The sequence below is a fragment of the Vidua chalybeata genome, chromosome 26 (assembly GCF_026979565.1).
Source record: "Vidua chalybeata isolate OUT-0048 chromosome 26, bVidCha1 merged haplotype, whole genome shotgun sequence".
Classification (NCBI taxonomy): Eukaryota; Metazoa; Chordata; class Aves; order Passeriformes; family Viduidae; genus Vidua; species Vidua chalybeata.
Window position 1 is genome coordinate 4,728,558 of NC_071555.1, and position 27,777 is coordinate 4,756,334.

Consider the following 27,777-nt stretch of genomic DNA (forward strand, 5'->3'; position numbering starts at 1 on the left):
GTCCTCACACAGCCTGGCCACAGCCCCTCCCAGCCCGCTGGGCTCGTTTACCAGAAGGATTCAGCTCTGTGCAGACAAACAGCTCCTGCAGCAGCAGCGGCAGAGGGGCTGCAGCACTGGGAGGTGTGGGGGGATCCCCAGAGCTCCGCCTGCCTCACCCCTGCGCCTCCCAAGGCAAGACTGAGCAGCTCCCAGTGCAGCAAATCCCCTACAGTGGGACAGAGGGAGGACAAGGGATGTCTGCTTGGAAGGAGAGAGATGTCAGACTATTCACCAAAGCCTGGGCTTAGATCCATCAAAGTCAGTGCTGCCTCTTCAGCCCTAGAAATCACAGAATCCTAGAACACCCTAGGCTGGAAGGGACCACCAAGGATCATCCAGTCCAACCCCTGCCCTGCCCAGACACCCCAACAATCCCATCCTGTGCATCCCTGGCAGCGCTGTCCAAACGCTCCTGGAGCTCTAGCAGCCTCAGGGCTGGGACCATTCCCTGGGGAGCCTGGGCAGTGCCCAAGCCTCCTCCCTGACCTCTCCTGCATCCCCCAAACCCAAGGGTAATTACTACATAGCAGAGTTTAATCAGACCAGGCTCCTCGTCCTGGAAAATGTCTTATCCAGCATCACCATCTTGTTCTCTGGGACAACACATCAAACAACAAACAAAATCTTCTCTTTTTTTTAGCTTTATTTTTTTTTCCCTGTGAAAATGCAGGTCAAAAACGTTAACTTCAAGAAATCACAGTTTTATAAAGTGTCATTCATTCCATACAAGCTCCTTGTTCCAACACCTTCCCATCCCAAAGAGATCCTCAGCTCCACCTCGCCTCACCAACAGTGATTTTTCCAGACTTCCGGAAGGAGCTGCACGACAAGAGCCATCTGTGTTTATCACTCCTACTTGTCCTCCCCACCCTGAGCTGGGGTTCTGTCCTAAACACTCGTTATGAAACCTGACAGTTCCAGCCAAATTTGAACAAGGATAATGCAAATCTTTCCCGACTCTCTGCTGTCAGTATTGCCTTCATCTAGAAGCCAGGTTGTTTGTGCCTGTCACAGCAAAGTGACAAGCCAAGGGAAGAGGAAACTGTCCTGGCAGCAGCAGAGAGCCAGGGAGAGCTCAGGCTGGCTGGCAGCACAGCCTGGAGATCGTCCCAGAGGAGAACCCCAGCTCAGGGACTGGGAAGGCACCAGTGGTTTGTGGGGCTGCTGAGGTGTCTGTCCCCAGGCAGGGACTGTGACAGCACATCCCACGCTGGGAGCAGTGACACGGCCAAGCTTTGTGGGCTGGGAACCTGCAGCCTCACTTGGGCACTTGTGGTGGCAGCAAAACAGGACTGAAGGCTTTGGACAAAACAAAGAGGATGAATCCTGGTTAATGCTGCTGTGAGGGTACTGGGGAACACAGACATCTCCATGGACCAGGGGAACACGGACATCTCCATTGGCCTGGGGATCTCCATGGGCCTGGGAACACAGACATCCCCATGGACTAAGGGAACACAGACATCTCCATGGGCCCTGCAAGGACATCCCAGGTCCAGGAGAGTTCCCTGCCCTTGTGCAGGTGGCCTGAGTTCAGGTTAATGCTGCAGATGCAGAGCCCAGGAGTCCTGCAGATAGTCCTGCTGCTCCCGCCCTGCTGCTCCAGGGCTCAATCCCAATGCCAAGGCATGGAACTAGATACCAGGACATGGGAGCATCCCCCAGGCAACAGAGGCACAAGGTGCAGCCTTTGGGATGGAACCCATGATGCTTTGGGATTGACACATCACCAGACACTCACAGAAACAACCAACAGTTTTCCTCCTGTCCCCTTAGAGGAAGCTTAGGAAAGGAGCCAGGCATGCACTGAACCTATGCTGGGAGCTCCTGGGAGCCCTGGAAGAGGCACTTTGATCCCTCCTGCTCCAGAGCTTAAATTCTTAGTAGTTTATGGCAACTGAAAAGAGAAATCGAGCAATCCTCCCCCTTTCCCCACTCCCTCCTGGAAGACGTGCATAATGTGTTAATTATTTACTAAAAAGACTCTGAATGTGGCATACTAGATATAATTAGGTGCCTATTTTGGACAATGTATTAAGTGCTTTAGAACAAAAAGTGCTATAAAAACTATATCCAAAGTGGTGACAGGTTTCATTTTTCTTCATGAGTTCCACTTTTTATTACATCACAACTTGAGTCTTCTGATCAGGGATGTCTGGTGGAGCAAAACCAGCTCATGTTCCGGGAGACCAAAGGCAAAGAGCATCCATTGTTTAAGGAGTGCTGCTCCTCAACAAGGGAGGCTCAGAGTTCAGCTTTTCCCAGCTATTTTCTAAGTGAACTTCCCTTGGGAAGACTGCCAGCATTGCTGCCCCACTGTGTCTCCCAGACCAGCACGGATCTGGCAGAGCCCACCTTGGCTTTTGGGAGCTGCTTCTCAGCCCAGGCTGGATGCAGAGCCCCTGCTCAGATGCAGCCTCAGAGCTCTGGGAGAGCCACAGCCACAGGGAGGGACTGTGATTTCCAGGTGTCCCAGGCCTGGGAGCAGCCCTGAGCAAGCACACGCGGAGCTCACACCTCCCTTGGGATCTGTTCTGCGATGGAGAAGGGCGAACGACACCCGCCCACCTGAACTTGACCTGTGAGGTTTCGTATGTTCCAAACATTCACAAATCAGTAAAAAAAAACAGTTTAAAGCTTAAGGCATTCCAGGCCCAGCTGCCTATCCCACTCAGTGAACCTAGTCTGAAGTGAGGGGAGGAGTGGGAAGCCTTGTGAGGCCAGGCTGAGCTCACAGAACTGGGGCACTGGGCTGGACTGGGAGCTGGGAGGGAGATTTTTATAAACTCAGCAATAAAATTCAGCCCTGTCACAGCTGAAAGAGCTAATGTCCCTTATTCCTCCAAGGATGGGACAGTGCACCTGAAGTCCCACATCAGAGGTGGGCACAGGATGGAGAAACAACCCCTCCGCCCTCCCACCATGGAATTCTGTACCGTTCTCCTGCCCTGCCTGCAGGACACCAGAGAGAGCACCAGCTCCTCTGAGACCTGCAGGTGGGAGCTGCAAGCAAAGCTCTTTCTGGGAACAAAGTTCTTTTCTGATTCAAGAAGGAAGCAACTACGGGGAAGGGTGGGAGGTGAAAACAAGAGCCAGCCAGTGACTGCTGTGGATTCTCCCCATGCAAAAGGCTTGAGGTGGAGATGATGCTCCCCAGAGCCTACAGAAATGGTTTTTCCTCCAGCTGGAAAGAAGTCAGCCAGCTCCCCTCGGCACAACCAACCCCAGCCACACTGAGGGCACCCAACGTCCTCCTCTGGGCAAGCCCAGCAATGACTGACCTCACCTTGGAGCAAGAGTTCTCACCTGATGGCCCTGCTCTCCTGAAAAGCACGACCTCCTTCCTCTGAAAAGCGAGGAATTTCCACCTACCATTCTCAAGCTCTAACACACCCAAAACAAGTAATTGCCACTGTCCTGGGGAACGTCTAAGCTCAGGACATGTCTTGGAAGTGGATCAGAACAGCCAACAGAAGTGAGGCCCGAGTGAGGGCAGTGAGCTGTGATCCTGCTGCAGCACAAACACCAGCACTGGATTTGGTGCTCCATGGCAGGGGAGGTCAGAAGCTTTTGCAATTCCTTCTTTGCACAAGGTGCAAACCTCCAAAGCAGGCAGGGCTCAGGGCCTGTTCTCCAGCTGGCCGTGCTTGACGCGCCAGGCCCAGCTGACACTGCAGTCGGGGGCCAGGGTGCACTGCAGCTCGATGCCAGAGTCGGGCACCTCCATGTTGTAGTGCACAGGCTGCCCCTCCTTGGTCACCAGGCTGAAGGCAGGCACGGGGATCTGGGGAGCAGAACACACAGAGCTCAGTGGCACGTCCAGTCTCCTCCAGAACATCACACCCCTCCATCACACCCAGCTTCCCAAGACAAGAACAGCTCCCAGGGAGGGGCTCGTGCTTGGCAGGAACATCCTGAACTCCTCTCATATGGAAACACCTCAGAACTGGACTGGGCAGCACCACTCTGCTGCCAAAGTGCTTCCCCGAGCTCTAGGCCATGGCTGGGGGGTCCTGAGCTGCCCATGTTTGGGCACCTGAGCTCCTCTCCAGGTATTTTGTTTTGTGATGTCCACAAGAACAGAGTCTAGAGAGAACTAGCACCACTGGAACATTTTCTGGGCTGGTGCAACATCTTTTAGAGATGATCCTATTTTACACTGAGATCTTTTAGATCCCATTTTACACAGATGAGTCACAGTCCCACAGACACTGCAGAGTTTCTTTCAGGAACAGCCAAACACAGCTCATTTCCTGAGCTGATGCTACTGCTCATGATGGAAAAGCTATATAGTGATTCTTCAAATGAGAGGGGAAAGAGATTATAATTGAGGAGAAGGATTTTTTAAGCTACAGCACAGAATATCTGTATTCTAAGATATAGATCCCTGTGCTCACTCTGACAGTTGGCACTGGCTTACAATTCAGGTTTTGTACTAGGTTTAGACTGGATATTAGGGAAATTTTTTTCACTGCAAGAGTGGAAAAGCATTGGAACAGGCTGCCCAGGGCAGTGGTGGAATCACCGTCCCTGAAAAGGTTCAGAAAATGAGTAGATGTGGCGCTTGGAAATATGGTTTAGTAGGCCTGGTGGGATTTGGTCAAAGGTTGGACTTGATGATCTTGGAGGTCTTTTCCAACCTTAATGAGTCTGTGATTCAGAAGACATCCTCTGGTACCACACTCACAACAGCAGCACGGAGGTCCTGCTTCTAAAGGTGTCCTAAGGACCCCTGAACCAGTCCTGGGTCTCCCTGGCATTCAGGGGTTATGAAGCTGCAGCAAGGAAGAAAACATTCCTCAAATGATGCACTGTACTCCAGTTTGTGTCTCACCTGGCTGCTTATCCCCGTGGCAATGTCTCCCACCTTCGTCCTGTGGAAATCCCTGATGTGCAAATTTTCTCCACTTAGCAACTGGATCTGGATTTTCACTCCTGGAATGCACAAGAGGTTCTTTAACTTCTGCTGAGCCACAAGGACCTCACAGTCCACAGCAAAACTGACTGACAAGGCACACACATGGGGAAAGACTAATTTTTGTCATTAAGGATTTAATTTATGTAGGTCTTTTGCTGAGCATGGAGCTTGCTGCAGACAGGAATGACTCACAGAGCAGAGCTGCATTTAGCAAGAAAGCAGCTGAAGTGATGTATTAATTTGCACAATACGCCCTCAAAATTCTGGGTAGATGTTTGTGGTTATAAAACATTCCTTGCACATGGAAGCTGCATGAAGCAGGGCACACAGGCTCTGTGTGTTCAGAAACTTCTCTGGATTTCACTGTACAGACCCATCTGTGACCGGGGCAGACTGGGTCTGCTTTAGGGGAGGTCTGTGCTAGCACAGCAACTGAAGGACAAAAGGAGTTCAAAAACTCTATATCCAGCCCATCCAGATAGTGAGAAAGTGACTGCTGGCCACTTCTCCCTGCTATGGGAATGCAGACCCACCGTTGAAGTAGCTGGGGGTGTCCGTGTGCCGGCTGCGGCTCAGCAGGTTGTTCCAGCTGCAGCTCTGCCCGTCTGCCTGGCTGTTCCAGGAATGGATCCCAGAGCTCATGGTGTCCCTCAAGCTGTGAGAAGCCTTCATGGAGTTCTGCAGGAATAAGCAGAACAAGTTTGTCTAAGGTTCCGAAAGAAAATGAGCTGGCAGGAGATGAGCGTTAAAATAAGGTCAGGAGGAAGAAGGTGGAAATCCACAGGGATTTAAGGCTGGGCCTTAGTCAACATCTATGTGCCATCTGGAAAAGGGAATGGATAGCAATGCAACAGTGTGCAGACATGATCAGATATCCTCAATAGTTAAATTAATAATGAGCTGAAAAGTTGGGTGAGAAAAGAGGGGTTGTACTGGCAGGAGAATTAAGCATCAGTTAAAAAATTTGTCACTTACTGACATTAGAAACACACAGGAAAAACAATTAACTGTACAAAACCAACCACAGATCCTGTGCTGCTGCACTGTTGGGAAAGGTCTGTATTGTCCCAGTCAATCTGACACCAGCACAGAGGTCTGAACCAGTCAAAAGCCAAGTTAAAGGTATGGTGTAGGTGTTAGTGGGAAAAACCAAGCAGAGTCAGATCCCACACTGCACACTGTGTGTGTCAACAGCTGAGCTGTGCAGAACTCCCTCAGTCCTCCTCAAAAAGCACTGGAAGACTGAGACGAGAGACAAAAATAGGACACAAAACTGCTCCCAGTCAGAACTGACTCCTGCAGATGTCAGGATGCACAAACTGGGGACTCAATGTCTTTGAAAACTGTGATTGAAGGCCTTTTGCCCTTCCCTGGTCCAACAAGGACTATTCAGTGTACTTCACTGGTCTTCCCTACCTTAGGAACACCAGAGAGAGCACACCAATCGAATTGAAACTGGTAAATAACTAGGACTATGTATTCATTACTATCAATGGGTTAAAATAAGTTCACGGAGAATAGATCCATAGGTTGGGAATGAATATCCAATATTTGGGTCTCTGATTTCCTGTCCTACTCTCCTGGTCTTTCCCTAAACCTCCCACTGGTGGCCATGGCCAGGAAGAAGACCCTGCACAGCTGCTTGGTGCAGCTCCTACTTCCATCACTGCTTCCCCAGCTCCCTTCTCCCGCACAGACAGGGTTGAGGCTGCTGAGATTTTCTGTATCCACACACTTGAAGCTTCTGGTGAGGATACAGCACAGGAGAGCCTGGAGGAAAGGATCCATGCTGGACAGGGAACCAAAGCACAGCTACAACCCTCAACACCCCACTGGGCATAAGCAAAGTTTTCTTCTCAAGGTGCTCCTCAGCAAATTGGGTGTCAGAAAGCAGCAGCAAAGGTGAGAAATTCCAGATTTTCATTGATCACAGCTTCCAGTTTCACCGAGGGGGCCAGCCAGCCACCCCCACCCATCCCCACTCACCTTCTCACTGGCATCTGACACAAAGGGGCTGTCAATGCTGAGGCATGAAAGCATTTGCTCTTGTTCTTCCAGAGAGTAAGGCTGGGAAAGGCTGTTCAGAAACAGTTCTGCAGCAAAAGGAAGAGAAGGGAGACATTCCCAGTGTTTCAGAGAGACATTTCCAGTGTTTCCCTCCATGCCTCCCTGCTCTAATCAGAGTCTGCAATTTATACCCAAAGCTTCTTCAGCAATATTTAATGAACATTCATATTGGTGCCAGCAAAGCCCAACACACAACTTTGCCATGCAGAGGCCACAGCCAGCACTGTGACACAGGGAAACTGAGCCAAGAACAGATGGATTGTGCAACAATATACAAAACAGCACCCTAAATTTACCAGTTCTTGCCCATTATGTCTCCTGCGAGATGTCACTTTAGATCCATCCACATTATCAGGGAAAGGTCAAACTCATGTATTCAGCTCTCACAAGTATCTGGAGGTTTGTACTCCCTTATCTGGATACAAGTACTTACAAATACTGCAAATATTCCTGATAATATCCAGATATCCCATATATAACTAGCTCTTACAATGCTGCTGACACCCAAAGCCGTTTGAGAAAGAAGCTGCCCATCAGCAACCTCTAAAATTCCTCAGTTTTCTGACACATTTACAATTCAAACCACTCTCTTCCTAATTTCTTTCAATTCATTCAAAAAGACTAGAAAACATGGGAAAAAAAGTGAAATGTAGAGTGATTCTGGGGCAATGGAACTGGACAAATCACTGATTTTCACACTGAATTCACTGCTGGTTTTCAAACTCTGGATTGCTGTTGTAACCAAATTCCTTGGCTGATGGCTGTAGGTTTTCCAATGCCCAGAACTAAACAGTTGCAGGCTGATTTAAACTGCACTGCTTTGCTTGACATCTGCCATTCCTTTATTTTTATCCTGGCTTGCCTCAATTAAAAAAAAAAAAAAAAAAAAAAAAAAAAAAAAAAAAAGTTTGAACCTAAAATTGCAGATGAAGTTGGAATTCTGACACTGTTTACACAGTGCAAACAACCACAAGTCTGAGACAGGCTGTTTTCTAAGACATTCCTGCACCTCTCTCAGAAGGTTCCCCCCTGTTCAGGAGGAAGGAAATTCTGTTCACTCCCTTTGTGGTACATTTAACTGGTTAAGAACTATTAGTTTAGGTAGTTTGAAGGAAGGTTGAGCAATTTGTGTAACGAGAAAGGAACTATGAGCAAAATGACATCCAAGCTGAAAACCCAAAAATAACTGTCAACAAGCCAAGAGAAAGCAGCTGTACTTTTATCCTGCTGTCAAGAAAAAAGGCTGAATTCCTCCCCAAGCCCAGTGCTCACCAATTTCCAGCTGCTGAAGTTCTTGCTCTGAAATGGTTGTGGCTCTTTCCCTGTGGCTGCAGCTCTTCAGGGGCAGAGGAGTCGAGGAGAGAGGTGGGGGATCACAGGTCTCAGGTAACTCCTTGCCCTCATTCCAGTGGGGTCCCTCAACCTCCTCTGTTTGCTCCAGAGATGGAGGTGGTAGGACTGGGCTGGCACAGGAAACTTTGACTGACAGTTTGGGGTCAGAACCAGTCTCAGAAACTGGGCTCACTGTGGGGGACAGGGATGTCTGTGCACTGTTTTCTTTGTTCAAAGATAAATGTCTGGGCTCTCTGTATTCACCTTTCCAGGGGCTTCTCACACCTCCCACTAGCAAAAAAAAAAAAAAAAAAAAGGATACAAACATTATCAAATAAAGCAACAAATTAGGTAAAAGTTTTCCTTTGCTGTAGGAATTTTTAAAGTGTATTTGGTGTAAAATGCCCAGCTTCTTCAAAAGATAAAACCAGACCACCTCCACAAATTCTCGCTGTATTACAGAACCACTCAGCAGGATTAGGTTGAAATAAATTAGTGATGTGTCAGGGGCAAGACTGAACCACAAGTATGAGTTACAGCTAAGGATGCAATAAACCTTTGACTGAAGTTGTGCTGCACACCAGGCTCTCCAGGTGCAGCTGATGCTTCAGGAGCCCAGGCAGAGCACCTGAACAAACCCACAGAGAGCTCACCTCCTTCAGCAGAGAAGGAAGAAGAGCATGAGACAGCACACAGGAAATTATCATTTATTTGGGTGACAAACACTCGGCTGCAGGCAGAAGCCATCAACCCAAAATGTGCATCAATGCTGTGAAAATGATATTCTGGACAATAAAACAGACTGGCCCTTCCAAAAGGAACAGCACCAGCAACTCTCCCGTGGGAATATGAAAGTTCAGCTACATCAGTTACATCAGGACATTTCTACCTTCCTCAAGTGCCACACTGGTCTTAGTTTTGAGTTCTGATGCAGATGCCCTCTGCAGAGGCTCCTTCTCCAGCCCCAGCTTAATAATCTCAGCAGTGAGAGGGTTGCAGGAAGGTGGAATTTCCCTCAGAGGAGGCGGCTCTTTAGCGATCTGTGTAACAAACAGGAAGTGAAAGAGGTTAGACCAGAGAGGCTTAATTTGATTTCAGGAAGGTTCTTCCCACCCCAACACCATTTCCAACTGAAATGAAAGCTTTAAGTGAGACCTGAACAGTAATTTTATTACAGCTGAATGGCTCAAAAGTCACACACAAGTCATGAGCAGGGTATGGAAGAGCAGCCCAAGCAGAGCAAGCACAGGGAATGCTCAGCTCCCAAAGCAAGGCTGCTAATCTGTCAGATGCCCAGCTGGCTCCTAGCCATCCACCCCGAGGTGAGTGCTCCCTGGCCAGCAATAACAAGCTGTGGCAGCTCACCTGCACAGAGGCTGGGTCACTCACCTTCAGGCAGAGAGGGTGGTTGTAGTACTGGGTCCAGGGGTGGCAGCCGTTGAGCATGTGCAGCATCATACAGCAGCTGCTCCACACGTCCACCTTGGAGTCACAGCGCTTCCCCATCACCACCTCCGGGGCCATGTGGGTCTCTGTGCCAGGCACGTAGTTCCCTAGAACCATCCAGGAGAAAACTCACTGCGTGCAGGCAAGAGAGCTGCTCCAGTGCCACTGGTAGGAGGCCTAAGGTAGAATCCCTCTCTTTTCAGCTGAAGTGAGAGACATGTCAGCTTCCACTCCATAGGATGGAGTGGTTTGGGTAGGAAGTGACCTTGAAGTTATCCAGTCCCACCCCCTGCCATAGGCAGGGACACCTTCCACTGTCCCAGACTACTCCAAGTCCTGTCCAGCCTGGCCTTGGGCACTGCCAGGGATCCAGAGGAAGCCACAGCTGCTCTGAGCAACCTGTGCCAGGGCCTCCTCACCCTCAACAAGGAACAATTTATCCCAATATCCCATCCATCCCTGCCCTCTGGCAGCAGGGAGACATTCCTCCTTGCCCTGTCCTTACAGGCCATTGTCCTAAGTCCCTCTCCAGCTCTCTTGGAGCCCCTTTAGGCATTGGAAGGAGCTCTGAGGTCTCCTCTGAGCCTTCTCTTCCTCCAGGCTGAAGAATCTGAGCTCTCTCAGCTTTTCTCCATAGTGGAAGGGCTCCACCTTAACCCAAAAAGCAGCCTTGTGTGTTCCCAGAAGCTGTTCCCTTTCAGACCCATCCCTTATACACAGAATAGGGATTAAACTTCCCTTTCAAGCAAGTCTGAGAGGCAAAACATGAGCTTGACTTTACAAAACATACCCTTCTCTTTCAACAGCTGCATGAAGAAGCATGGTTAAGTTTAATTGTCAAAAAAAAAAAAAAGGAATTTTCTTTAGTGGAGGTGAGGACTCTTCCCCACTATTTAGTGAGGTTACACAACAAGTCCGAGTAGGATTTTAAAGTTTCAGTGTGGTTTCTTGCAGGGACAAAACACTGAATGCAGCATGCTGACATAATCTTACAAAAACCCTGCTAGCCTGGGAGATAAGGACCATCACCTCCCAAATTTCAGGTCATTTTGGCTGTCAGTGGGATGCCTCACAGTAATACCAATAAATGAGACACCCTGAGCAGCTGCTTGCAAATCAGCCACATGTAAATTTTCATGAGAGAGAATGAGTCAGAAGAGCAATTCCTCAGAAGAGCAGCAGCAAAGCCTCACCTGTGACCAAGCACTTTCCCAGCCCATCTGGGTGCAGGTGAGCAGAGTGGCCAAAGTCACACAGGAGGGCCCTGCTCCCATCGTCCGACAGCAGCACGTTCTCCGCTGCCAACGAGAAGGGTTCCATTAGTCTCCTCTGGATTAGGAGATGGGAAAAACAGTCAAAAGCACACAGAACTACAGGTTTTTTAAGCCCAAAGGATTTATTTCTCCTGTCACAGAGAAATAAAGCACAGAGCAAGCACAGAGCTGTAATTATCTCTTATAAACTACCAACTACCAGCCCTGGAGATTCTTGTAGCCCAGTGGTGGGCCAGCCTAGGCAAGCAGCTTGGCAGACCCATGGGGTGACAAGAAGAGGTGACAAATACGAAATTCCCATCACTCTAGAACCAAGGGAAACTCTAATTTCAAACATGGATCTGAAAATCTAGTAAGTAGATCCCATAACTTTAGTAAGTAATCCCATAATTTAATCTTCAAGCAGTTTGCCTCTTCAAAGAAAAGGGAAGAACAAGGTACTTCAAACACTTTCCTACCTTTGACATCTCCATGGAGAATGTTTTGAGCATGAAGATACTCCAGACCCTCTAACACCTGGCCCAGGTAGCTGAGGGCTCTGTCCTCTGGCAGGCAGCCACTCTGTTTAATGAGCTGTCCTAATGAGCCACCTAGGAAGGAATCCAGGGAGTTCATGTTATCTTATCTTTAAATTCTCCCCAGCATCATTAGCATTCCTGGTTGTTTCCATTGAAAAAATGAGATTTTTCCAGGTCTGACAGCACATATCTTCCACACATGGCTGTGTTCTTTTTGTTTATTCCCAGAGTTTTTGCTGCCCAAAAAAACCCAGGCCTTGTTCATATGGTTTTTTTGCTTAGTGTCAGTTTAACAGCGTTGCTTTGGAGCTCTGTGATCAGAACGGACATTTCTAGGTGTTAATGACCACCAGCTTGCTCTTCACAGCCTGTTTTCCATGGTTGTGGCCAGAAAAGGAGCACCAGGCAATGGAATCATCGAGGTTTGCTTAGACAGCCAGGGCAATGTGCCCCACTGGTGTCCTGCAAACCAGCAGGAAGCACAAACCAGCCCCAACTGTGTCTTACTGTGAAAAAGAGATACCTTGAGCTGGAGTGAGGCAGGACTGGGAATTATTCCTCTCGCAGCAAGCCCACTGCAGGGATTACACACACCCATCTCAACCCACTCAGGAATTCACACCAGGAATATTCTGGATGCACCGAGGAGCTAACAGATTCATATTGGGGCAGGAGGAAGAGGAGGTCAATGTGCACTGCACAGCGCCAGTGGTGCTTCCATGGTGCTGTCCCCTGCTCACCCTCCATCAGCTTCATGAAGATGGTGACCCAGGGACCCTCCTTGACGGCGCCGTACAGGGGCACCACGCTGGGGCTCGTCACGGCCGCGCACGTCGTCAGCTCCTCGGCACGGAAGTGTTCCACCTGCACCTACGGGAACAGGGAGGCACTGAGCAAATCCTGGGATGGATCCTCACACAACTGTCCCTCTCTGGTGGCTGTGTGACAGCAGAGATGGGTTAATTTGGCTTGATGGTCTTGGAGGTCTTTTCCAAACTTAATTCTGTGACCTTCCCGAATAGAACTCGGGGAGTGCAACAAGAAATAGGAACACTCGGGATGATAAACCCTCAATGTCTAAGGGAAGTGAAAATTCACCACAAGAGATGCCAGCTTGCAATAACTCCAGATTACAGCTGAGGACAGGTACCCTTCAGGAGCAAGGCAATTTCTGTCTCAGTAAAAAGATAATTTTGACAACTGAACATTCTGCTTTTATGAAAGAGAGGGGAAAAAACCCTGGGGATGGTGCAAAACTTGGCAAAAATTCAACTCCCCCAAAACAGGAGGGAATACAAAATATGTCCACAAGCAGTGATCTGCATGATCACCTTGTTAGGTGGTGCTCATCCTGCAAATGGTTAAACTTTATTCGCTAAGTTCAGCCAAAATAAATAAAACAAGAATTTGCTGAAGTCCAGAAGGAAAACATGAGTCATGAAGATTCTGGTGGGAAAAAGATGCATCATGTTTCTTCTCTGCCAGCAATCCAGCTATAGCTGGTTTTCTTTCATCTCAAGAATTTGGAGAGCAGGTGCTTCCAGCACCAAGTCTGGTGAAAGGTGATGTAGTGCCCTCCTGTCACAGGGAGGCAGCAGGAACTGGAGACAGTTACTCATGGAAAATTAAATAGAGCATAGAGAAGTGTCCAATTTGCATGTTAGAACTCTCTGCTTTCAGAGTATGATCTAAGAAGATGCATTTCTGATATAAAGAAGCATCATTTATCCTTCAGTAATTAGGGGGGAAAATGACATTTTGAAAGACTTCAGCTTCTCCTACTTTCATGTTTCCCTTTTCAGCACAACCATCTTCCTTCCTGAAAATTCACCCCACAAGGAACAGCTATTTCTCCCAAGATTGTGGATTTGCCAAATGGATAATACATTTAAATAGCTACACACTGACAGGAAACAGGCTGGTTGTGTCACCACAAGATTTCACACCTGAACTGTGAGGATGCAGAACAGGAATTAATTTTCTACATGCTTGAGAGATGTTTGTTTCTATAGCTAACAACTGAATGGTTATGAAATGGTTAAATAAATACACACACTGGCTTGTCCTGCCTCTTACATCTTTCCACAGGGAGCACAGCAAGCTGGGCCCAGTGTAAAAAATGAACATTTTAAACTGAAAAATGAAAGTTATGGTTGTTTTTGCATATAATATTTTTGTACTCAAGGCAAACACTTCCCACATGAAGTTTTCTAGTGAAGTAATGTGAGAAACATCAGTTCACAGGGGTGATGAAACTATTCAAGTGTAAGTTCAAATAAAATAGTTTACATTTTCCTCATCTCCTTGCATTATCCCTCTGTCTGCATCCCTGAGGCCCCCACAGCAGCCCACAAATCAATGCCCTGATCCAAGTTATATTCCACACACCCTACACCATGTGACAATGGCATATCCTGGAGTACAATAGATTATACTGCCAGCTCTTGGAAAAACACACATCCTTTGCTGCATCTGGAACAGCATCGCCTCAGAACAATGTGCCAGCATTGCAGCTGACACTGAGGAGATGAAAGCTCCGTTTTCAGAGACTACTGACTGCCTTGGGTTTTTCCTACTTTATTCCTTTTCCAACAGGGAAATAAATACCTGCCATGTAACCACTTACACCAGACATGGTTTGAGATAAGAATAGTCAGATAACAGACAACCCACACAGCTGTTGCTCCTCTGCAGTCACTCACAATCATTCAGAAATCGCTACTCTTGCCTCAGCACCCAGGATCATTTTCAGCACACTTTAAAGCCAAATGAACTTATTTCTGGCTGCTGAGCTTGGCCCCTGTGCACATGCAGGTCCTCCATCTGCTTCTCTGTCTGCCACCCCCCTGAAGTTTTTCCTTGGACACAACAGCAGCACTTCACTGTGACTGTACAACAAGGTCCTAAAGAGAACATGGAAGAGATTTCTCTCCATGTGCTGCCCTGTGTCCTTCTCTCATGCAGAATTACCTTCTTGGCAGCACACTGAAATCCTGTCTGCTTGTCCTCTATCTTGTACACTTCCCCAAAAGAGCCAATGCCCAAGGAACCATGGCACTTGGTCCAGTGAACCTCTTCTCGGTACTCATAATCCACTGGCTTCAGCTTCTGGAAGTCCAAACAGAAAACAAGATGAAGCAAGGAAAGAGACACTTAAATTTTGAGCTGCACAGAGATCAACATTCTCAGAAGCAGCACAAGGACAGATACTACAGCACCTCTCTAGAAATCTCAGTACAAGATTACTCCTGCCACAGGCTTGGGATGAAATCATACAGGATCATCCTACTTGATTTCTGTGGGCTCTGCTGGATCTGAGTGCACCCCACTGTTGTAAAGAAAGGCCACCAGGATTTGGATGGCTTTGGAGCTCTGTGTTCCTCCCTTCTCATGCAGGACATAACTATAAAGCTGAATCCTACAACTAACCCAGATTCCCATGACTAAATGCAGACACTGTGTGAAAGCTTTTCTGACTGAAAGCAGTCAGTAGATGGAGACTGTGCCTTAGGTGTCAGTGGGAACACGTTCAGGCAGGTAAGGGACACCTTGAACTCCACAGACCAGACTGACAGAGTCACACTGACCCCAGGGAAGTCCTCCAGGAAGACTTTAAGGTGTTGAGAGAGAACTGAATTCAAAAGAAGTGAATCATGTCCCTAGGATTCAAATGCATTTCTGTGCCCAGGCCCCTGGGACACTGCAAGGGACACTGCAGGAGCTGCTGGTTCCAGCAGAGGCACAGACTGGCCTCCTGCACCTCCCCTTCTACCCAGCCCTGGTTTCTGTCACTCTCCAGCTCATCCAGAGCCAATAAATATTGCAGCCTGGCTGAACGGACTGGGCTCTTCCCCAGCAAACAGAGGACATGGCTGAAGACTGACTAAGCACAGAACCACTGCTCAGAGACAGGCTGCATGTCTGGTGATTGAGCACAGCATGGAGCAGCAGCCTGAGACAGCAGAGCTTTAATTCCTGCAGAAAACAACTCTGCATCGTTATCTGGCAGTTTCAACCAGATCCAGAACCATTCAGAAATCACAGTTTTAGAAGCAAGCACATGGATGCAGATTATCCCTCTCCCAAAGCCCAGGAGAAACTCTGCCTCCCACACCCCAGCGTGTGGCTCAGATCACCTCGTTCAGCAGCACGCCTTCATTTTCACTTGCTTCATGGAATTGTTCCTTCAGCTCCAGCCCACCTCCTCTCCACGTCTTGGCCAGGCTGGCTAAATTTTGTGGTTCACCAAAACTCACACTCCCCTTCAAGGCATCTACCAAATATTCTTCCACAGAAAGCTTGTCTGAACTGGTTTGCACAGACTGGTTGATGCATTTGGTGAAATTATATTCTAAGTTCAGGCCAGATAAGTGACTGTCTTGATAGTTGAGGTCACCATGGAAGTATGTGTCCAGAGCATTCTGCTTCATGGCATGGAGAGGATTGTCCATGTGTGGGAAATGGGGGGGAAGGATGTTGTAGGGAAAAGGATGGAGAGTCTCAGGCTGGGGAACAGTGTCCCTCTGTCTCCAAACATGATTAAGGCACTGAATAGGGCTGATCAGCTTGTGCAGTTCAGTTTTGTACTGGCTCCTTGGGGAATGGAGTTTGCCCATGGACAAGGGGGCATGGGTAGGCTTCTCAAAAGACAGTGGATCATAGCCCAAGTCCTTGTTAAATTCAGGAACCCAAAAACTGTTTCTGTAAAGAGTACTTTGGTGGGATTCATCCTCCTAGAAAACAAAACAAACAGCTGAGCAAGAACCTCAGTACAGACACCAAAACTCACCCACGAGCTATTAGGAGTTTGCAGGGACAGTACAAAAGGAAGGCTGAAGATTCTCACCTGTACAGGAATTGGAGTGCAGCTCTCCTGTTCTGGAGTTCTTGGACTTCTCCTGCCAGCAGCCACAGGTTGTCCTTTCAGCTTGGATCTTTTCTTGTGCCTTTTCTTCTTGGCTCTGCCCCGGTGCCTCCCTCTCCAGGTGGGTGCCATCCTGCCCTCTGTGGCATGGGCCACATTGTTGGGGATGTGATCGAGACTGTCCGAGCGACTGCTGGAAAGCAGAACACAGCAGGGCTCTGAGAAGGGACAGTGCAAGCACAGCTCACATGGCACCTCCAACCCACAGAAAGAAAAGTAGCAACTCTGCTAACTCAACAGAGAACTGAAACACAACTTCTTGCCTTCTAGTAGGGGTAAGTTCAAGGTCCAGGCTCTGGCATTGTAAAAAAGAAATGGTGGGGTGTGGGGAAGCAAAACATTAAAGTGACCCAGGGCTTACAAATTCTGGAAGAACAAGACTGGAATGTACAGTCACAGAATGGTTTGGGTTGGAAGGGACCTTAAAGCCAGTGCCACCCCTGCCAGGGACAGGGACACCTTCCACTGTCCCAGGTGGTTCCAAGCCCCATCCAACCTGGCCTTGGACACTTCCAGGGATCCAGAGGCAGCCACAGCTGCTCTGGGCTCCCTGTGCCAGGGCCTCACCGCCCTCACAGGGAACAATTCCTTCCCAATATCCCACCTAACCCTGCCCTCTGGCACGAGGAAGCCATTCCTCTTGTCCTGTCACTCCAGCTCCTTTGTCCAAGTCCCTCTCCAGCTTTCTTTTATGTCTCTTTTTTGAACATAGCAAAGAAGAGGTGAAAGCACTACATGTCTTCAGGCTGCTCTGAGACAGTTTGTGGTTGTTTTCTAGTGAACACAGAGATGATGGATAAATGCAGTCTATTTTAAAAGTTATTCAAATTAATACATGTTTTTATAATAACAATGCCTGCTCTAATTTGAAGGAAAAGAGCTTTGCACAGAGAAGAGGGATGACTAAGAGCACTCAAATAAAACAGCTTCAAAAAGCCAAAATGTGTTGGCTTGTGAAGCCCAATACTACCACATGATTTCTAAGAATGCCTACAGATATATACAACACTCCAGCTGGGGTTTGCACGAAGAGATGAACTCTCAAGAGGGATATTTGCCTGCAGTTACTCAGGGTCAGAAAGAGATGGTCTCCTTTCAACTCAAACCATTCTGTGATTCTATGATTCAATACCAATCACAGCAGTTAGATTTTTTAAATTAAGCTCTAAGAGAAAACAAGATTTTTGATCTTCAAATGAAGCAATTGTTCCATTGACTTGGAACAGTTCTGATACATTTCTCTGCCTTTCCTGATCAGTGATGCAGGGCACAGCCACTCTCTCCATCTTTTTCTGGTGTTTTAGTGCTAAAAGATGCCATAAGTAGAGTTCTGGCTGATGGCATCAGCACAGTGCCTTGAGCCTGAATACACAGCTGGTGTGCATCCCATAAAACCCCAGATCCCACATAAAACCCCTCAGAAATGGGTCACTTTGCACTTCTTCAGATGGTCCATGGGACCACATCATAAAGCCACTGGGCAGTGTGAAACCTCACACCCCACAAGGTGTCTGAAGCCATCAGGAAACAAGCAGCACCTAATTCTGTACCCCAGTCACCCCTTTCAGAGTACTGGGGCTGCCTGACAGGGCTCCAGTGTGTAAGAAAGCTCCAGTATGTGCCCCAACAGGAAGGTATTTTTCATGAAGAACAAGCAGCTCACTCCTAGGTGACTCCAGAAAAGCAATTCCCAGGTCTCCACTTGTCCATCACAAGTGTCACTGTCCCTTTTACCACTTCCAGCTTCTCTGTGTTCACAGCTTCTGCTGTTGATGCTGTCATTAAGCAAAGGTTCTCTCATCCCCCTTTATCCTTCCAAGAAATTAAGCTGTTCCCTTTTCTGAGGACTCCTTCTAGCAGCAGCCCAGGTTTCACACAGCTTTTCAGCAGATGGTGTAACAGTTTCAAAAGCATCAACACAGTTCAGTTAAAAAAGACTGAAAATTTCTCCTTGGATCCTTCTACTTTAAGCCTATGAACCTTAAAAAAACCCAGTAGTTTCAAAACAAATTTGACCATCCAGAAACAGCCAGAAGGCTACAACGGCAGTAAATCTGCAGGCATTGCCAATAAGGCAAAAGTGTCTCAAGTGGTTTGTGCCTTAACTTGTATTTTTTCCTGATAGGAAGATGTTTTGGGAAAGACACATTCTTATCAGGCCTCAGACTGAAGAGCTAATTCCAACAGGAGTGCTTTTGGAAAAATATTTTAAGTGCAGAGAGCCAGGGTGATTTGGAACAAGGATAAATCAGAAAAAAGCAGTGAAGAGGGGTGTTTGTATTAAGAGGTCTCTCACCTGTAACGTTTACTGTGGGCAATAAAGGATCTCTCTGATAATGTGGGGCTGAACTCCTGACTGTTTTCACCTGTGTGAAAAAAAACAGGATCATCACTTGTTTTAAACCAGGCAAAGTCTCTCGTAGTAACTAACTGGACTTAAACAGCTCTACCACTGTGCTAAATGAGTGACCCAGACAACCACTGCACAGTCATGTCACACCACCCACACTACATTCTTCCTCCCCCACAATTAAGAGGCTTCCCAGTGATCTCCTGATCCCCCAGCTCTTTCCCAGATGACAGCTTTACTTTGGTTTCCTCCTCTTTATCCCCTCTTCTAAAAACCTTTCAGAAGTCAGCTAAGAACAGGTGCCCCACAGGACACAGATTTGGTCAAGGTGCATGGGTCTCATGCTGGTCTGTTATTTATGCTTTATTCAGTGGATGCTGCCACATTATTAAGAGATTTCATGAGCTTCCTAAATAGAGTCTGGGATGTGTCATCAGCTCCACCCCACTTGGGATTACAAATAGATGTGGCCTCAGCTCTCCAGGAGTGCCGAGGGAGTGAAATCTCATCCCTCTTTACACATTCCACTTTCTCAATGAAGCGCAGCCCGCCCTGCTACTCACATTCTGCTTGGGCAATAATAGAAATTGATGCACAGCCTCCTTCTGTTTCTTCTTTTGCTGTTCCTCTGGTGATTACATCATTCAGGATTTTCCACTGACTGTGAAAGATGACCTTCTTTGAATCTTCTACTTTGCAAACACTGCTCTGCTTTTCACTCACTGTCTCCTTCAGCCCCTCGGCAGCCGTGAGCTCCTTTTTGTGCTTGATGGTTGGATCAGGAGCTCCTTGGCATGCAATTCCCATCACGGCCATTTCCAGTTTCAGGGAGACACTGAGCAAGAACAGAAAATCAAAACAATTGTCAAAATCCTTCACAGACAGAAACAGCTTCAAGTTCATGAGAAACAGGAGGCTCCTGAATGTATCAGATTAATAAATAATTCAAATCAATGACCATGATTTGAGCTGGAGAAGAACCCTGGAGTACCAGTCCTCCATTTCTGACTTGGACCACTGAAGATCTGAATATTCAACATTCTCATGACTGAAAACATGCAACCACACAGGTTTTGGAGAAATTTAATTCTTGGTATATTAATCCCTTAACTTAAATTTAAACAGTGAAACCAAGGAGAAGAAGGAACTCCCATATGACTAAACAGGAAGAATATTCATCCCCAAAAAAAGGGAAAAAGGGAAGACATGAAAGTTCTCCTAGAGTGCACCTGGGAGGAATGACACTGTGCTCTCACACCACATGAATGGCCAGAAATCCAGCTAATTCCTTTTTTCCCTGTGCTCAGTCATCCTCAAAGCCATTCCTCATTCTCCCTCAATACAGCCAGGCTCGACAGCCAACCTGCCCATCCACAGATCCTCCTTCACTCCCCTCCTTCCTCTACATCACAAACAACTTCTGCAATCCTTGCTCAAGCCCATCAGAAGTGGAGCTCTTAGAGAGTGCAGGATCCATGGAAGTTGGTGTGGGATAGAGAACAGTGATGGTGCTGGAACAGACCCCTTTGCCTGAGGAGGGGATCAGCACAGACTGTGAGCTGACCAGGAACACAAATGGAGCTCCAAACAAGCCCCAGCACAGGGGAAGGTGGAAGAGAGCTGGGGATGGAAAGGTAGAAGCATAAACCAGCATGGAAGCAAAGCACTGAGGGGCAGGATGGGGATACCCAGGGGTGAAAATCTGCAACGTGGAGAGTGAGGAGCTCCCTACAGCATGAGCCCCTGGGGAATACAGCTTTGGTGTAGCCCCTGATCCCCTCACCTTGGTTTCTGGAGAATTTAAAGCAGTTGTTTCCTTACAAACCAGAAGGTGCTCTGTTGCCACTTAAGTGCAGAGACCCTTCCTTGTGCCAGCCCTCCCACAGCACAAGTGTAAAACCCTAAAATGAACATTTCCACCCTTAAACAACCCATGGAAGTTCAGAAACATTGGGCAATGTATACAGGTGTTAAGTAGCACAAACCCAGGATAGGACAAGGGGGAACATTTTAACAGAGGCCAGGAAAACAGAAATCAGCACCATTACATGAGCACACCTTGAGGCTCATCAGCTTCAATCTACACAAATCTTTCTTTTTTTTTTTTTTTTCCCTTTTCCTTTCCTTTTCCTTTTTTCTTTCCTTTTTTCCCCACCTTGAGCAGCTGCCTGGGGCAACAGGACATTTACTCCAACAGGCTCCTGGCAACAGAGATGAATCAGGAAAATGACAAAATGAGTGGGTGCTCCATGCCTGAAGGACCACCAAGGAAAAGGGGAGGCATTTGGGAGCCAATTGCATGAACCTTGGTGCTGTGAGTCACCTAACAACCTGGCAGGTATACAAGGAAAGTCAACAATGACCACATTCAGCAGCCAAACAGAGAACAGCTGCTGTGCAAAAGAAGTGCTGATGACAGTATCCCACTCATTACTGCCGTCCCGCTCCCTCTCCTCTACAGAAATTATGTCAATTCTCAGTGCTGTAAAATAATCCCTTGGAGCAGCAGGAGCAGAGCCTGCCAGATGACTAACCCAGCCACCAGTGACCAAACTGACAAGTTCAAGGTTATTTTTATCCTCACTCTCTCCTGACTTGCATTAACTCTGTCTCTCCTTACCCTCCCCTCACATTCAAGGTCCTTCAGGGCAAACCAATCCCCATCACCAAAAAATACATAATTCTACAAGTACCTCCTTGGCTGAGTCAAAGGAGAACAGAGAGAGGGGAGAAACAAAACTGCAAGTCTTTGTCGCCCTCTAAAATGGCAAAGAATAACAAGGAAACACAACTGAGACTAAAGTCAACAAAGCTCTACCTCACTTGCAGACTCAAAGAGACCGAGGCAGCAATTGTGAGCAACGGCCTCGACCCGGGCAGAGCTCAGGCAGTTTAATGTGTGACTCAGGTCTGTGGGGCTGTGCAGGACCAGAATCTGCACGCCCAGCCTGATTTAACTGTTGCTGCACAATTTTCAGTCCTTGGAAAAGTCAAATGCCAAGTATTTTTATGGTGTGTACAGCAAAGCATGGTGGGCAGAAGCTGTGATTAAAAATAAGCAATCAGAACTTTTAAATAGTTTTTGAAGTGTAACTTCTGCCTGGAGAAAAGAAGGCTCAGGGGAGACTTTTATTGCCCTCTACAGCTCCCTGACAGGAGGTTGAAGCCAATTGAGGGTTGGGCTCTGCTCCCAGAAAACACCAGGAAATGGCCTCAAGTTGTGTCAGGAGAGGTTCAAGATGGATATTGGGACAATTTCTTCACTGAAAGGGTTGTCAGGCATTGGAATGCCAGGGCACTGGTGGAGTCCCCATCCCTGGAGGTGTTCAAAAACCAAGCAGACACGGCAGTTCATATTATGGCTTAGTGGGCACGTTTGGATTTGGTTGAAGGCTGGACTGAAAGACCTTGGAGGTCTTTTCCAACCTCAGTGACTCTGTGATTCAGAACTGAACAGGCCTGACTCATCTCTGTGCACGTGGAAGGGGGCTAAGAGAGGTGCAAAGAGCTCCTGAGTCCCACGAATTCAGACACAGGCACTCAGTTTCTGCCCAGACCCACCCCACAGCCCTTCTTGGGGAGCTCCAGATAAAAGGGAGCCTGGGCAGCAGCAAATGGGTACCTGAGGATCTACAGGAAGCCCACTAAGAGCAGGATTTACACACGTGAGACACTCTGGAGCTGCGGTTCCCCTGCCTGTTTATGAGCTCCAGGATGAGCACAGCTTCCTGTACAGACGCAGGGCACAGACAAACAGCACCAGGAGCTTCATGTTCCTGCGCTGCAGGGTGCCTGTGTCCTACCCAGGACTGCTTCTCCTCTCCCTCAGCCAGCTCACTTAGATACAGCTGTAATTCTTGCTTTCCATACTCTGGACTTTCTTCCTTCTGTGGACATGTGATGGGCTCGTTATTTTCAAGGCAGAAAGGGGAAGTCAGGTAATGATGCAGGAGATAAGAGTGGATCCTGCACTCCTAACCCACAATGGGCTTTTGATAGCAGCTTAAAGCCTGTTTGCTCCTTATCTTCACTAAGAGTTTACTCACCTTGGGTTAGCTAATGTTAGTTCCCACTGCTGTAAAACAGAAAGTGTGTTTTTACAGAATGAAAGCCAAACAGTCTCAGTTGTGCTGTGAAGGCACCGCTCTGATGGCAGCTCCTCCCTCAGCTAACGTGTGGGAGAAACTAAAATACCGGATAAGGTCACCTGAGACTCGAAGGGAGTCAGAACTAATGAGATACTCAAACATTATTAATGTAGGAGATAACCACGTGCTTACTGCTCCTTTAAAACCTCCTCCCTCCTTCTCTAAACAAGTTCCTCTTCAGCTCTTCCATCTCAGCTGGAAGATGTTTGGAGCAGGGACCTTAAAAAAGCATTTCTGTGTGTCATGAAGTCGTGAGAGAAACTCAGAGCTGGACAAGAGCCATGCAAACACCTTTCCAGCACTGCATCACTCCACAGCACACCACAATACGGGGTCCTGCCTGGTGTGCCTGGTTCCAATCCCCATGGACAATGGCTTTTGGGAGAACTTCAGTTAATGCTTTGTGGATCAGCCCATACATTTGGTCAAAAAAGACTTGGGAAAGAGCTTTAAAATATATGTAAGACTTCCTAAGTCAACTTCACAGAATGGAGATTTCTTCTCATCTGAGTGTACCCATTCAGCAGCAGTTTCACACTGACATTTAGTTTGAAAGGAAAGAAGAAGATTAAAAATTATGTTGTCTCAGTGAGGTTTCCCACTTCCTTATGGAGAGGAGTTCTGTGCACAGAGCGCTAACTCAGGTTACCTTTGCAGCTGCTGCTGGTTTGATCGAACACAAGGGGCATTTTTAGCCATGCTGCTTTGCTGACCACCACAACAAAGCAACAGCTGGGAAGAGCCAGGAATTTCTGCATCACTAGAGCAGGGAATGTCAAATGAGAAGAACACCACACACCTTTTGGGGACCTTGCAATCCTAACAGCTGTCAGTGAGTATGGCAGAAAGTGCCAAGTCTGCAGCCAAAAGAACCCACACACGTTATTACCTGCAAAATCCTTGTGCAAATCCACCAAACCTTGTCAAGGAGCAGGTTCTTCCAAAGGAAAAAAAAAATTATATTTGTTACATGAATGGATCACATTAAAAATCTGGTTTGGGGCCAAAGGTATGTATGCATAGATATAAATTTTAGATACATACTTTAGATATCTAAAAATAACTAACTAACTAAATATATATAAAGGATTCAAGGCCAGGTTGGACAGGGCTTGGAGCAACCTGGGATAGTGGAAGGTGTCCCTGTCCATGGCAGGGAGTGAAACTGGATGAACTGTAAGGTCCCTTCCAACCCAAACCATTCCATAATTATTTGTACAAGCCCTTCAGAGCCCGGGCACCACTGCCCTCCATCCCTGGCTCCTCTCTGCCTGGATGCCACCCATGAGCTCCCCTGCCTGCACACGTTTCAGATGGAACTGAAATTCAGACAGTTCCGGTTTTGGCCGAGGCAGTTTAAGGCCTGTTACTGTAGCCCAGGCCTGGGTGGAGATTTAAACTGCTCAGAGCTGTCAGCAGGACAAGTTTCAGTTTGTGTCAGAAGGAACTTAAACCAGTTTAGCACTCAGCAGCCCCCCGAACTCAAAACACACTTAATGCTGCTTTAAGTGAACATGTCTACGGGGAAAAAAATAAAGAGATACACTTTCTTGTGTATCTAAGAGCTCCAACGTGAAAATAAATAGAATGCCTGACTGATTAAAATCCTGGTGAGTCAGAGCAGCAGTTGCTATTCCAGGGAGCTCTCAGCCTTCACCTCCCCTTCGATAACCACTGTGACCCATCTGGCCATTCCAGGGACTCCTGCACAATCCCCTCTGGTCCCTCTCGTGTGGATCCACAGATTGACCTGAGAAGCACCAGAGAAAGCTAAAAACCTTCTCCACACAGCACCACAACCTCCCTGTTTGAAGCACTGCACTATCAGCCCTATGTAGGAGCACGGCACATTACAAACGATAGCCAGTGTGTAAACATGTTCTTTAAAGTGGTTTGATAGTAAATACTCCCAAATCCTGTTTCAGCCACTGGTGTTGCTTACTGTAAACATCAGGATAATGAGCCTCAGTTGTTGTTTTTTTAGTTGCCAGACATTAAGATATTGCAATAGTTTGGTTACAAAATCTGCAGGGAAATATTTGACTGGGCTTAATTATCAGCAGATTTCTAACAGCACCCAAACACACCTTTATCCTCATTTCCTCGAGGACAGCCCGAGCACAGCTCGCCCCTGAACAGTTCTTTTCATGTTGCTGAACAGATATGAACACCACCACTTGCCCAGAGTTTACCAACACTGCCACAAGCCCATTCACTCGAAGAATGGCTAATTTTTCCTAACCCCCTTGTAAACAAGGAGAACAGAAATAATCAGAACAAACTTCAGCCTGATAAGGATTTGCTTCCCAGCTGTTCTCACACAGCTCTCAGGCCACTTAACAACATCATGGCTTTGACAACCCACTCCTGAAGTAATTTCCTAAACTATAACAAAATGATACACTAAAGGACCTAAAGAGACAACTTCCACCAGCCACCACAGACACACCTGAAAATCAATTCTGCACAAGCAGCTGGAGCCAGGCTGTCACCAGTTGTTACTTTATACTGCTTTGCAGCTTTACATTTCAATCATATTTATAAAATCCATGTAAATCTATGGGGAAGCAGTAAGGCTGGGATGCCTTACTGGCAAAACCAACCCAAAAGTTCAGTTAAATTTAGTATAGATAGAAGCAGTTCTACATGATCTTAATTTATGATTGGTCCTGCCAGTTCAGTTGTGACTATAGAATCAAAATATGAACGGATAGAGATGATTTCTAATTGTCCAGGCTGAGCAGACTCTCATGAGACAAACTCCCACAGTAACTGCGGAACAGAACTGCCTTTAGCCAAGACATGGTCCATTTTCTTCAGGGCCCTGATGTCACTAAACCATGATCAGCAAAGCCCACTCTCCACAGATGCAATTCCCACGTGTCTGTCCCTCCATGCATCCTCATCTCCCTCTCCCAGCATCTCCAAACCCCTTCCTAGCTCAGGGCTCTTTTACTCCCAGCCAGCTGCTCATCTCAGAGCCTGGAAATCTTTCTGTCCTCCAGGCCTCGATCCCTCTTTCCCCACCAACACATTTGACATTTGCCAGCAAAGTTCAAAAGTCATAGAAGGAAAGCTGATTTATGGTCACTTTGCCTCCATCCTCTTGGCAATTATAATAATAATTCAGCACCTCATCACTGCTACAACAGCTCAGCTCTACCCTCTCCCATTTAACACGAAAGAAGACTCAGGACAGACTCATTAACTTCAAGTTCATTAACTCCAGTGGTGTTGGATCAGGTCCCACAAACCCTTTAGGTTTTCAGTTATGTTTGTTATGCTCCTTCACAGCGCTCTACAAGAATCAGTCTCTTAATACAGTTAAAATTTAATAGTTAATAGCAAGTGACTCATTCCCAAGGAACCCGGTGGCTGTGCCAATAACAGATTTCAACTGAGGTAAAATGCAATAAAGCAGCTCACTGCAAACACACTCAATTCAACTATTCTTATCACTAATGTCACAGCACAGAAGCGTGAATTATTACTCATAAAAGCATTTAGAAAGCCAGTCGAAAAAGAAATTCAGACTTTGTTTATAGGTGCTGGTTTCAGACTGCTGTGTCGTACATGTGCAGAGCACTCAACACATGTTTCTAATGTAACCAGTTAAAGCTGACAGGAAGCATCTGAGATCAACCACAGCAGCAACTTATTAATCAGCAAAGAAACATATTAACCTTTTGCCAAAAAAAAAAAAAGAAAAAAAGAAAAGAAAGAAAATAAAAAGAGGCGTTTAGTTGTGTCAAAGAGACGCTCGCAGTGAAAAGGACCGGATGGTTCAGGTGAATTAAGGTCTGGCTCGGTTGTGTTGTGATGAGCTGAGCTCATCCCTGCCTCCTTCTCCCCTCTCCAGGGCCAGGGATCAGCGAAGTCCCTGCACCGGGAGCCCGGGGAACCGGGAGCTCGGGGGACTGAGGGGCACCAGGAGATCAGAAAGCCGGGCTGCCCAGGGCACCGGGAGCCGCAGACGCGAGACAGGGGCAGCCGTGACATCCACGCTCCGAACACCCACACACGGCGCTGCGAAGGGAGCGCCTGCGGCGGGGCCCGGAGAGCCCATCACCGCTCGGGTCCCCCGGCTGGGCCGGGGCTCCTCACACGCTGCTCCCGCCGGCAGCCGCGGAAGCTCCGCCAGGCCCTACCGGGCAGATGCACCCCGCGGCTCCCAGACCGAACGCCGCACCCCGGGCCCAGATCCCATCTCCGCGGCGGTGGCCGGTACCGCACCTACCGCTCCGGTACGGCTCGGCTCGGCTCGGCTCAGCCCGGTCCGATTCTGCTCAGCTCGCCCGGCACAGCCCGGCGCGGCCCCTCAGGCCTCTTCGCCAGCTCCCGCTCACTGACAGGCGGCACCCAGCCACGGCCCCGCCCCCTGTCTCCGCACAGCCAATCATCGCCCCGTCTCGCCGCACGGCCCCACCCCTCCTCCCACCTCGCCCAATCACCGCGCGGCCTTTGCCCCTCCTCCGCCCCCCGGCGCGGCCCCGGCCGGCTGGGCTTCCCAGAAGTGGGCGGGGCTTTCTGCCAAGTAGGCCCCGCCCCACAGGTTCTCCAGGCACCGCCGCGCTGCGCATGCGCGTTCGGCCACGGGGGGCGGGGCTGGGAGCGGCCGCCGGTCCCCTCACGATCGTCCGCCATGTTGGCCGTGGCTCTGGCCGCAACCGGGCTCCGCCGTGTCCCCCGGTTCCTTCGGGCAGGGGGCGACAGGCGTGTTGAGGCCACCTCGGAGCCCCCTCGGAAGTACCTCGGTGC

General features: G+C 48.1%; 1 protein-coding gene across 4 annotated transcripts; it reads right to left on the reverse strand.

Moving 5' to 3' along the window:
* Nucleotides 1-676: 676 nt before the first annotated feature.
* MAP3K14 (mitogen-activated protein kinase kinase kinase 14) lies at nt 677-27,346 on the reverse strand. Of its 4 annotated transcripts, none has more exons than XM_053965307.1 (16): nt 27,257-27,346; nt 19,435-19,706; nt 18,818-18,887; nt 16,444-16,651; nt 15,734-16,330; nt 14,568-14,705; nt 12,338-12,467; nt 11,538-11,669; nt 10,999-11,103; nt 9,749-9,912; nt 9,249-9,399; nt 8,300-8,650; nt 6,947-7,053; nt 5,494-5,638; nt 4,877-4,977; nt 677-3,826 (listed from the first exon to the last, which is right to left on the reverse strand). In XM_053965307.1, exons 2-16 carry the CDS (start codon nt 19,685-19,687, stop codon nt 3,662-3,664), a joined length of 2,817 nt encoding a protein of 938 aa, XP_053821282.1. In that variant the 5' UTR covers nt 19,688-19,706; nt 27,257-27,346; the 3' UTR covers nt 677-3,661. The 4 variants fall into 4 exon arrangements, with proteins under 4 accessions (XP_053821282.1, XP_053821281.1, XP_053821283.1 ...); XM_053965306.1 differs by having other exon boundaries at nt 16,444-16,654; XM_053965309.1 differs by lacking the exon at nt 677-3,826 and adding an exon at nt 4,728-4,817 and having other exon boundaries at nt 4,910-4,977; nt 16,444-16,654.
* Nucleotides 27,347-27,777: the final 431 nt, after the last annotated feature.